The sequence below is a fragment of the Podarcis liolepis genome (genome assembly GCF_965112155.1).
Source record: "Podarcis liolepis genome assembly, chromosome: 3".
NCBI classification, from domain to species: Eukaryota; Metazoa; Chordata; class Lepidosauria; order Squamata; family Lacertidae; genus Podarcis; species Podarcis liolepis.
Genome location: NC_139557.1, coordinates 61,072,239 through 61,084,867, shown reverse-complemented (window position 1 = coordinate 61,084,867; position 12,629 = coordinate 61,072,239). Strand labels below are relative to the sequence as shown.

Sequence of the window (12,629 nt, the reverse complement as noted above, 5' to 3'; positions counted from 1 at the left end):
ATATGTTTCTGAATTGTCAATTAGAGATGCATGAAATTGTGGTGGAAATGTATCATTTACAAAAACCCTCTTCCTCTTTTTGCAAACAGCTGCAGAAATACAAAGAGTACTGAATCAACTTGGAACGCCACAAGACACGCATGAATTGCGGCAACAGCTGTAAGCGCTTCATGAGATGACCTTCATTTAACTGCATTGTAGATAGCCTCTCAATATGTGTTCCTGTCTTACCAAAGTGCTCTGCGTCTTTGAAACATTTGAGAAGAGAAAAGGAGTGTGGGGATAAACCAACATCTTAGCTGTATGTTGACTTGTTAATCCTCCAAGTTGCATTGTTGGCACTATTAAGCACCCAGATGGTGTTGGAAGCAAGAATGTACAGAGCCAACAAAGCCCACTGAGGTTCTTTTAAAAGTTCAAACCACTTTCATGTTTGCTACTTCCGGCATTTTGGAAATGACTCTTAGGCTTTTGACAACAGTTTCAGCAAGTTAGGTTTTGTTAAGTGATGCAAAAGTATAGTATAGTATAGTATAGTATAGTATAGTATAGTATAGTATAGTATAGTATAGTATAGTATAGTATAGTATAGTATAGTATAGCATGAAATCAAAAGAAGGAATGTATTCCAAAATAACTGTGAAGGAGAGAGAGAGAGAGAGAGAGAGAGAGAGAGAAAGAAAGAAAGAAAGAAAGAAAGAAAGAAAGAAAGAAAGAAAGAAATTAGGAATGCATTGCTTCTACAGTGTGATCTTGGCAAGTGTCACTCACGCACCAGAAGGTTATGTAGATTATCAAACGTAATATTTAGATTAGCCTGAAGCCACATGATTATAGATGTATACAGTCCTGTGCCTACAGGTTTTTATTGGTGGTTTCTACAGATCTTGGTTGTTAATATCTTTTGTGCCCCTGCTCATTAGTGAGAGATTTGCTGCAAATAATAATAGAATCTCCTGAAAGAGGGGTGTTGGGCATATACATGGACACTAAAAGAGCTGGCATTGCAGTTAATACCACTGGGCACACTAACTGATGCCTACCAACTTGGGCCTGATTGCCATTGCTTTGTCCAGCTTTAACTGGTAGATCAGGGTGCCTTGTGTTTTTTAAAACAGGAAGAGTTTACTGCAACTTGTTCTCTAGATGGCCTTTTTCTTCAATAGACACAGGAGCTGTTGATTAAGGAATGCTTACAGTAATCAAGTACATAATGTTGCTACTCAAATCATGGTTCTACATTAGAATATGTTATTTTCCTTAGAATTAACTTGTGATCATAATTCGGGGGGGGGGGGAGGGGAGAATTTTACTCTTATCCTTTTCCAAAAAAGAATATGTAAGCCTCCCCCTGAACATGGTGTTAGTCATAATTTAAAATGTTTTCTCTCTTTCCCCTTGCCATATTGACTATTTACAATTTAAAATACCGAATCTACTTTTCATGGCCCATCTATCAACCTGTCAGACAAATGCAATCTTTATCATTTAAGTACTCATTTTTTTAAAAAAAGATTTAAAGCAAAGTTTGGGCCACTACTTCTCAATTCTTCATTCTTGGTTTCTACAGAAGTGGAACCAGCAGTTATTTTGCAAATATTAAATAATATATGTGCCTTTCCTGAAGATTTATTTCTAAAGATATTCAGCAATGGAGTAAAAACGTTGGTTGAGTAATCACGTCACTGAGCTATAACTTTCTGTTTTAGGCAGCAGAAGCAGCAGTATACAAACCAACTTGCCAAAGAGACAGACAAATACATTAAGGAGTTTGGATCTCTGCCTTCAATAAGCGAGCAGGTATAAAAATGTGTTATTTTTTTTTAAAAAAACAACAACCTAAAACTGCCCTTTTCATTTCTACCATGTGTGTTTGAAAACATTTTACTCCTGAGGCATACCAAGCAAAATACATTAATGGAACTTGGTTTGTAGTATAATTAAGAGGCCAAGTATTTTTTGAACTACTAGGATTATAGGATTTACTTTGGTACAGGCACTTGGATTATGATCATTTTAATCATTTTGACTGCAATCCTGTGCACAGTTAGGCTGCTTAAATCCTATTGACTTTAGTGGGGTTTAAGCAGTCTAAATATGTGCAGAACATTGGACGTTTTTGTCTTAACTGTGAGGGTGCTTGAATGGTATTATATGGGGAAATGAAATTAACATTCATTTCAGGGCAATTGTCTTACAGCCATTCTAACAAATAGCTTAATATTTTCTCATTATTCCATCAGAAAGAGTACAGGTCTGCCTGTGTCTGGCTTTGAGGAAGGAATAGAAGCAGAGGAAATCCTGCCCTACTGTAGCCCTCCAGATATTGTTGGAATACAACGGACGTTATCACTGAACATTGGCCATGCTGGCTGAGGCTTTTGGGAGTTGGAGCCCAACAATATCCAGAGAGCTGCAGGTTCCCACTTGCCCAAATATGTGCAATTATATAGCGTTCTCCTTCAGCTTCTTCTGTATCGTGTTAAAAATTGAGGCGTCGTCATGTTAACTCCAGGGAAAATTATTTTGCCAGTCATCTCACCACTGTCATCCTGGTAGCATTTTTATGCTACAGGACACACAGCACCAAATTTCTCTCATAGAGTAGTGCTTAGGTGGGGCAACACTGGTTTAAATGACTGCCTCTCTTGCATTCTTGCCTCTTTGTCAGAAGCTAGAACCCAGCATGGACTAGGGGATAGCTATGGGGTGCCAATTTTGAACTGTTGCTTAGCGATGAAGCCTTTACACTATCGTTAATGCATATTAATTGCAGATCTTTACTGTGGGTCCCTTTCAGGGGAAGGGGTGTACATGTGATCCTGCTATGGCATGGCGCTAGCTACTTACAATTGCTGTACTTGTCCACCTATCTGTGTAAGTGCTGGACTTTCACTGCAATCCATTCCAAAGCCTTGATGTGCGAGGCTTTGGCGTCATTCAGTGGCCAGAGGCTTTGCAATAATAAAATGCCCTTCCATAACTTAGATAAATGTGTGTTCATCACACTGCATAGTTGAAAAGAGAGCGGGGATGCATCAATGTGTAGAATACTTTTGTCCATATCGCCCCTGACCTTACTTGATGTCTGCGTTAATGAAATGTGCAGTCATATATGCTGCTTCTGTCCAGCAGCTTGTAGAAAACTCCTGCACTGAATAATAAACAGATGACCGACTCTGGCCCAGTTAAATAACAACTGTACAATAAATTTATCTCATTTTATCACGTATGTAATATATATTACATTTTGCCCCTTAGCGTCAGAGAAAAATACAGAAGGACCGACTTGTAAATGAGTTCACTACAGCACTGACGAATTTCCAGAGGGTCCAAAGACAAGCTGCTGAGAAAGAGAGAGAATTTGTAGCCAGAGTGCGAGCCAGCTCTAGGGTATCAGTAAGTATATACCAATGTGTGTGTGATGTTTCCATTTACAGTTGTACCTTGGAAGCCGTACGCCTTGGCTCCCAAAAAAATCGGCTCCTGAACGATCAAAAGCAGAAGTTGGTGTTCTGGTTTTTGAACAATTGTCGGAAGCCAAACGTCCGGTGCAGCTTCCGCGGCTTCTGATTGGCTGCAGGATGTTCCTGCAGCCAATCAGAAGCCACACTTGGGTTTTAGAACTGTTCCGGGAGTTGAACGGACTCCCGTAACACATTCTGTTCAAAAACCTAGGTACCACTGTATAAAATCTGTTTCAGTGTTTTAACTTTTGCATGTTTTAATGTAGGTTTGTAAATCTTTATTGGTTATACTGTTTTACCTTTTATAAACCGCTTTGAGGGTTTTCTTTACAATCACGTGGTACATAAATTTTAAAAAATGAACAAATAAACAAATTACATAGAATAATGGAGGAATCAGGGTAGAATTTATCATTTATCTGCTCTAATACTACTTTAGCAGTTATCTCCATATTAGGATGCATGGTGAAATGTGTGTTTCACATGCAATCAGTTGCTAAGCTCCATTTGTGAATGAATGACAAGCTCTTGAATTTCACCTGTAACAAAAAGTTGTGGATTTTTAAATTGTTATTATTAAAGCACCAGATAATCTCCTAGGGCCGCAAGCAAGGGTGGAGCTTTTTGGTTGGGGTGGAATAGAACACGGGAAGCTTTCATGTGGTCAGAGTTGGGTTTGAATACAATAGCATGCAGGACCCAGAAGACCCTGTCAGCATGCCTGATTTTGTCAGCATGTGGGTTTGCGGGCAATTGCCTGGGGAACACGGTGTGGTTTCTCATGTTTGTTGATCTGAAGCTGAGTGATATTTACGTGAGTAGGAATTACCATGTGATACTCCACATAATTGCAAACAGGTCTCATCTAGTAGCATCTACGGCAGCAGAAACTAGCATAAAGGTGAAATAAGCTTTTGCAAGAATTGACACCCAAGGCTGGATCTAAAAGCGTTTCAGTTTAAAGCATTGTAAGTTTAAACAGGGAAAACAGGTAGAAAAAAACGGGACTCCATGACGCCATCTGGTGGCACAATGTTATATCATGCATACAGCACATATAAATCACTTTTTCTTTACCTGTCTAGCTAAGTGCTAAGATCAGTGCTTGGGGGGGGGGGACGACGCAGGGATGCGCATACCCCTAAACATTTTATGAATCTAAGTTTGGCCTTATTGAGGGGCAGCATTTCAATATGAGTAGGAAAATGAGAGTACCCCTAAACATTATTTTAAAGAAAAAAAGCACCACCTAAGAGAATATAAATTAATCCATCTTATTCTATCATGGCTGCTCTACTTTGTGCATTAAATATTCCATAACTGTTGGGTATGGTGGGTATGCAGATCTAGCAGGGCCCAGACCAACCTAATGTGAACAAGAAGTTAAGGTGGTTCTAAGAAGTGTTATGACACTGAAGTGATCTTGCTTCTTTTCTGTTTTTACTGATTTTTTTTTTGTGGGGGGAGACGTTGACTTGGATCCTAAGATGAGTTAAGTTAAAGAAGTTCACAGAAGGAAGTCATTTTTTCCCCTAGTGTAGAAACTTACACCTGCAATTGCCTTCCTTTCCCCCCTTCAGGGAGTGCTAAGGATATAACACAAATTAAATTGGGCTGATCCAACTTTTCCTTTTTCTTTATACCTTCTTTTTTGTGGATGTGTCATATTGAAGCAGATGTAATTCCATGCCTCAGAATAAGTTGTTTTTCCAACTCTTAACTTTGCAGGGTGGTGCCCCAGAGGAAAGCTACAAAGAAGGAACACTTGTGTCCTGGGACAGGTAGGAAGTGCTGTAAAACCTGACATTGTTTCATTTATTGAATTAAGTAAACTAGGTAAAAAAAACTTTGTGCACACATAATATTGCTATAAATTCTAAAATCACTTACAAGTAGGCAATAAAACCTGTTGAAGTTTTTTTTTATGAGGTGTCATAAATGTGGTGCTTTCATTGCCAAAGTGTGATGTGATCTTAATCCTGCATTGTTCTGTTAGAAAAACTTTACAGTTTTTATATGTATTTTCTCTTAAGAGCTTCAATTAATGACTTTCACTCGGTGGGTACTGTGTGTGGTATTCAAATAGGTCCCACAATCTGGTTGTCAGTGGCAGCTAGCAATCAACATTCCTGTGTAAAGTATATTAATTAATAATCTGCTTGGATATCCTGTGCTTTAACTTATAGCCAGCCTCAGACCCAAGTACTAGAAGAAGAAATCACAGAAGATGACCTTCGTCTTATTGAGGAGAGAGAGTCTGCCATCAGGCAGCTTGAGGTGAGCAGAGGGCACAGTTTAGAAATGCACTGAGATCAAGAGCGGAATTTTCTTTCCTTAATTTGACAGTCTGTTTTAAAAAACTTCTCTTGTGGTATTGGTTCTCCCTACCCCAGTATTTGTTGCCCTTAAGTCTTGTGCTTCCATGTCATTGATTGAATGTCAGTTTCTAAAACCAAAGGAAAGGTCTTATCCTGCACCACCTAGTGAACCATGCTCACCAAAGTACATCTATATTTCAGAATTTTAATTCCTAAACCATAAATGGAGTGAAACAGTGTCTAAGTGAAGATAACGAATTTTTTTGCTAAATGGTACAGTCTAGGCCCACTTGATCCTATTGATTTCATTGGAGGAATTACACCTCTGATTTATCTAGCTAAAACAGGGAGACTAGATTGTACCTTAAAAAAGACATGGATTGCACAGAGTTGAACACTTTGGTGTCTCGTTAACACAAAGCTATCAGGACTGGAACTGATCATGGTTATACCCTAATTAATTAGCTAAAACATTCCATATGCAAATACATGACATCCAATTTGTTTTCCAAATATGTTAAAAGTAGCATGGTGAATGTTAAAGGATTTGTGTGTGCTGCTTGCTGTTTTGTGGTTTCGTAGTCCAAACATCTCTTTCCCCCAACCATTTGTCCTGTCACTTTTTCCATTTTTTTCTACACGTTGCTGGGAGTGAATTCCTGCAGTTGTGCTAAGGGCTGTTGGAGATGTATAAACATGAACATCTTCTGTGTTTACAGGCAGACATTTTGGATATTAATGAAATATTTAAAGATCTGGGGATGATGATTCATGAACAAGGAGATGTGATAGGTAAGCATAACATTTGGGCACAGTAGCTGGATTCAGTTAGCATCTAGAAATCTCCCGGTAATTTGATAAAAGCTAGAGTTAGCTGTTTCCCAATCATCTGGTTAGGCAAAATTTGGCTTGTGAAGAATCTGAATATGCCCATGCGTCTTCTGGATTTTATTAACTGACATGTAGCTGCCTTATATTTCAGGCTAAAAGAGATACAATATGAAATGTGCTCAAGGGGCTGTTCTGTTTTGTTGTGGGGAAAGTGTACTTCAGCTTGGTTTCTTGTATTACAACTTACATGGTTCTTGACAGCTTTTCAGATTTCAAAGGAGCTGTGCCCTCCTAGGATTAAATTCAGAGCATGTTCAGAATGAAGAGTTGACAGAAAAAGCATTATGCATAAGAAAAATCTATGTTTTAAGTATACACTTTATAGACCTATACATTAAGCTCAGGAAGGCGCTGAACTTTCAAACAGATTTTTTTCAAAAAAAGAAAAACTGTGCCTGCATACAGAGTGGGTGAGCAATGCCACCACGGTGGCCTTAGTTGCAGTCATTTTTGTCCAGGATACAGTCTGTTTCAACAAGTTGGTTATGATCAGACCTTGGGGAAATAGCTTACATTTTCCTTCTCTGCATGTGTAACCGAAGCCTATTAGTTGGGGTGAAAAATCCTAAGCACATTTAGTAGGAGTGGAATCACACCTTTAAAAAAAAAAGGGAGGGCTGCCATTAAAAATGATGATCTTGCATTGAGTCCCACCCGCTGCCACTACTTAAAGTTACCCACTGTAATGTGTAGTTCAACTTGTCTCCTGTCCCAGTATCAGTACAATATGTATGTCCCTGCCAATGCCTCATCTTTGACTACTGCCAGCAGGAGCAAATCATGCACATTGTAATGATCTCAGGTGGAGGCTCAGGCAATTCCCCACTCCCATGTTGGAAGAAAGTGCAAGGCAGGTCAAAGGACTGTGGGGGATGCCCCTTGCTGCCCACACATGTAGCAGCCTCCCACCATAACTGCCTGTGGTATGTGAATCAGTCAGTTGGATCACCATAACCCTTCTCATGCTAGCCAGACACCCAAGTTGCAGGGGTGTGAGGTCAATGGGTTGGTATTGTCGGGAGGGTGTATGTGTTAAACTGAATGAGCCACCATCCGCCCCGTGTCCTTTGTTACCTGTAGTTTTTTCCTGGTTTGTTTCAGCTGAACGTTCTTGCAAATAAGTGTGCTTAGGATTGCCCCCTCTTTCCTGTGTCATAGTCAAGTAACAGGACTAAATATGTAAGGTTCCAGAGCAATCTCTATCTGTTACTGAGAATTTCACTCTGCCTTCAGATTAAAGTCTCTGTGTTTTATTTTTCTCCTCAAAGACAGCATAGAAGCCAATGTAGAAACAGCTGAAGTCCATGTCCAGCAAGCAAATCAGCAGTTGTCCAGAGCAGCAGACTACCAGGTAAATATGAGCAGAAGCAGCTAGATTATGTTGGGAATTTTCCATCCTTTGATTAAAAAATTGAAGCTTAATTCTCAGACTTACTAAGAGGCTAGCAATGTGAGGTACAGGTGACTCACTCTCCTCTAGGCCATATTTTTAATGATCGTTTTTAATGCTCTGCTTTTCCAACAAAAAATCAGAGCAGTTTACAATCGTATTAAAAAACACACACATACAAAACATTCCATTTGTAATAAGGGAGGCGGGATGAGTTAAAGCTCATCATGCATGGACAGGAATATCTTTGTACGGTTCCTGAATGCTGACCTAGAAGGCAACAAGCAGACCTCTTGGTTCCACAGATTGGGTTGCAGATGTGTGGTGCTGAAACAGAAAAGGACCCATCTTTCAACCTCCAAAGCACATTGCTCCATCGTCTTCAAAGACAGATGGGTGCCAGCATCAATTTAATCACCAGCTGCCTTATCTCAAAAAAGTTGAGGGATCCAGAGAAGGACTTCTAGTGCAGATATGACAAGGGAATTACATGAGAAGGTGGTCCTTCAGATGCTTTGAGGCATGGCCATCTTGGGTTTTAAATGAAAACCATCACTTTGAATTACACTCACACACCAGAAGCCTTGCCAGCTCCTTTTGGACAGGCAGAAAGCCTTTGAAGGCAGCTCCATGTAGAGTGCATTACATTAAACCATGCCATGACCAGAAGATGGATAACTGTAGCAAGCACTTTGTTGCAACTTTTCATGGATAGCTAAGTTGGGGAAATGCAGTTTGATCCACAGGTACCACTTGGGCCTTCGAGGATAAGGCCCAATCTAAAAGCAGTCTGATAATGTAGTACAGTACTGGGAAACATTTGTCAGGCTTAGGGCTGCATTCCATCATGGTCAAAGTTCAGGGGATGCAGCAGAATCAAAAAGTGGGTGAGAGCAGAGACCAAAGTGGGTAGAGCAACAAATGTGACTTTTACCTTTGTACAGTAAGAGTCGTGTGTTGCAATCGTAAGAAGCTCAAGAGATCTCTACACACACAAAACCATCCTCTCTCCAGGCAAGCAAGAACTATGATCCCAGTTCAAGGATACATTTCAGCCATGCAAAAGCCCTTAAGGAAGGGGAAGCCCAGGACTGCTGACCTGGGGACAGCCCTGAGGCACAGATTGAAAACACTTGTTAACCGTAATGACCATGAACCTATTTAATACACTGCACTGAAATGGAAAGCAAGTGGCTTTTAAGAGGTGTGCTCTCATGTTTATTGGACAGACTGTCCCATCACATGTATAGTATTTATGAAAACTAACTTTAGCACAGTTGTGAATGTTACACTCATCAAACCTACTTAGTTCTGATTCCCCAGTAGTAAAATTATTCTTTTTATGAACAGAATAAGTAATGTGTAATCTAAAAAGTTGCTGAGAGATCTAAGTACCACAAATTTTAATAAGTTTCCCTATGAGTTGGGGTTTTTCAGGTTTTAAAAGCAAACTATTGAGTGCCCATAACTTAGTCTTTTCTGTAAATCTAAACAGTGACTAAGGCTGCAATTCTAACCCAATTTGCCTAACAGTAAATTGCATTGAATTCTGTAGGACTTATTTCTGAGTAGACACGGTTAGGATTGCATGATTGCTATCTCGAAATCGCCAGAGACCTCTAGCTTGCAAGTTCTCAACTTGCACTCTGTCTCTCAACGAAACATGTGAACTGTCTCAGTTTTGGGTTCTGTAGAGTTTAGTTAATGTTGAGTTTTCTATGTGGAGGGAATTTGCTTCAAATGGAAGAGCAATATTCAAACCATGGGTATCCCCACCTGAGGTCTGAAAGGTTTAAACACAATTTTCCATGCCACTGGTGAGAACTGGATGGTAGATCATCTGACGATGGAGCACTTTGAACCATTCAGTTCAGGAATTTCTACGCTGACAATCTCCTCTTTTGCTTCCCCACAGCGCAAGTCCCGCAAGAAATTGTGTATCCTCATCCTTGTGCTTGTTGCAGGAGCAACTATCCTTGGCCTCATCATCTGGGGAGCAACAAAATCATGATGTGCTAAATTACGTAGTAGAGTTTCCAGTCATGTCTCATTGTGAAGCTGTTCAGTAAATGATGTGCCCATCTTTATCACTTCTGCTTTGTCACAAGATGCATTTTTAATCCACGAGTGCTTCCCCCTCAGCTTGTGTAGTACGATTAATTTGAATTCATCGTGGCAATGTAACTTGCCAATACTCGATCAAGGTATAGGCAACTTCTTATATGGTGCTTACTACTCTTCTCTTTACCTCCAGGTATGGATCTGTTGATCAAGTAGGCCAGGCTTTCTCTCTCTCTCTCTCTCTCTCTCTCTCACACACACACACACACACACACACACACACACACACAGTTGTCTTGCAAGGTCATTCAGCTGAACCCTTTAGGGGCATCATAGAGGGGCTTGTGAGCAGGATGCAAATTGTCAAACACACTGTTTGATATGTCAGCTTAAACCCCAACTTTATAGGGCCAAGTTAATTTACTGCAACAATAAATTCATCAATCACTTTCAATGACTGTTACTATTAACCTGTATCTCTGGACTAAGTGAAACATTTCTCATTTCTGAGATCTCTCTCTCTCTCTCTCTCTCTCTCTCTCTCTCACACACACACACACACACACACACACACGGTCCCAAGGATTTCTTTCCATAAACTAGTGGAAATCTCTGTCCACTGACTGACTCTCTGCACAGTTCAAATCTAATAACTGGGTTACTGGAGGTTGGAGCCTTGCTTCTGTTGTTATCTTTCTAACTTAATCTTTCTGAAACTTTTTTGGATTAAATGTGCAGTTTCTGTTTTACAAAAGAACGGTATCTTTCTCTTCATATTTTGATATTAAAAACCTGATACTGGGTATCAGCAAACTTGGCAAAGGCTAATCTAGCAAAAAGGGTTTGATAATGATAGGCTGTGTGTTTGTACTTATCTTTAAAAGATAAGTCTTTGGAATACATTTAAAAATTAGCTAAGATTTGCACCTTAATTTATGTACTTGTTAGGTATTTGAAGTTTAAAGTATATGGGCGAAATTAATATGTATAGTGGCTTAGCTTCAAACTTCGCTCTCTGATTTGAATTTCCAATAATGTACACATTCCTAACTAGAAAACTGTTTCTAGTTGGTTTGTATCTCAAGGCAACACAGCTGGATTGGGGCAGTGGGGGATTCACAATCATGGATTTGTATACTTGTGAGCATCTGTATAAGAATCCCCCACAGGACCAAAGCAGCTGAGAAGAAGGAAGCCATTTGGATTGGGAATACAGCATGGGGACAGGATCAACCATGTCCCATTTCATGGCCCCAATCTGAAGGGGAAAGGGTTTGCCTCTGCATTTACCCTTTAAAAACAACAGGCGATCTGGTGATGGATAACCTCACTATCTTTACTACTTTGGTCTTCATATTCCTGTATATGATGGTGACTAGTGAAGATTCTGAGTTGTGTACTGCTTGAATTCAGGGCTGTCAGGCCAATATAAACATCAAACCTGGTGTTTTTGTTTTTAACAAAGTGATTGATCCCTCATTGTAAGTACTAGGAGTCCAGAACAGAGTTTGGAAAGTTTTGACTTCCCGATGATTAAGCTGAATTTAATTCTCTTGAGTCCTGAAGTTTTTTTTATTAAAAAACAACTTGATTATTATTATTTTTGGTTCCATTTTGTAGTAACATATATTGGAAAAGTTATTCATTGTTATCTGCGAACAAATCAGGTTATTTTTTAACATATTATTGAAGTAATTAAAATGTATTGCACAAAAATTATCTCTAGCTTATACATCTTTTGTATGCAGTTTGATAGAGAAGCAATGTTTACATGATAAGCTCTGAGACTTGTGATTTGGGGAACACTGAAAGTATCTACAATCAAAATTTGGATTGCACCATCTAAATAAAGGCAATTTTGAAAGTGAATGCTTTGCAGGTTGTCCTTTGCCATTTAGGTAAAGGTAAAAGGTAAAGGACCCCTGGATGGTTAAGTCCAGTCAGAGGCAACTATGGGGTGTGGCACTTATCTTGCTTTCAGGCTGAGGGAGCTGGCGTTTGTCCACAGACAGTTTTCCGGGTCATGTGTCCAGCATGATTAAACCACCTCTGGTGCACAGAGGACCATGACAAGTGCCGGAGCGCACAGAAATGCCATTTACCTTCCAGCCACAACGGTACCTATTTATCTACTTGCACTGGTGTGCTTTCGAACTACTAGGTTGGCAGAAGCTGGGACAGCAACAGGAGCTCACCCTGTTGTGTGGATTCAAAGCTCTGACCTTCCGATCAGCAAGCCCAAGAGGTTCAGTGGTTTAGACCACAGCGCCACCTGCATCCCTTCCTTTGCCAATTGCCTTCTGTTCATAAAGCTTACCAATGAGGAAAAAAATCTCAGCATTTTGAAAGGAAGCAACATTAGGCTGGAACATAATCCAGGAAAAGCAATACACAGCACTAACTTTTCCAGCTATATATAAATTAATAAGAGCATTACAGTGCTAATTAGAAACATGCTTTAAAAATTGCTGTAAGCTACAAGATGATTTGCAATTTCCCTAG

General features: G+C 39.8%; 1 protein-coding gene across 2 annotated transcripts in view; it reads left to right on the top strand.

The window, feature by feature from the left end:
• Positions 1–11,996, top strand: part of STX7 (syntaxin 7) — a 28,744-nt gene extending 16,748 nt beyond the window's left edge. For both annotated transcript variants that reach the window (XM_083498213.1, XM_083498214.1), the window contains exons 3-10: positions 90–159; positions 1,710–1,800; positions 3,262–3,399; positions 5,196–5,248; positions 5,654–5,744; positions 6,505–6,577; positions 7,945–8,027; positions 9,982–11,996. In XM_083498213.1, the coding sequence (XP_083354339.1) occupies positions 90–159; positions 1,710–1,800; positions 3,262–3,399; positions 5,196–5,248; positions 5,654–5,744; positions 6,505–6,577; positions 7,945–8,027; positions 9,982–10,077 (695 nt within the window). In that variant the 3' untranslated portion in view covers positions 10,078–11,996. The remainder of the gene's footprint in view (positions 1–89; positions 160–1,709; positions 1,801–3,261; positions 3,400–5,195; positions 5,249–5,653; positions 5,745–6,504; positions 6,578–7,944; positions 8,028–9,981) is intronic.
• Positions 11,997–12,629: the final 633 nt, after the last annotated feature.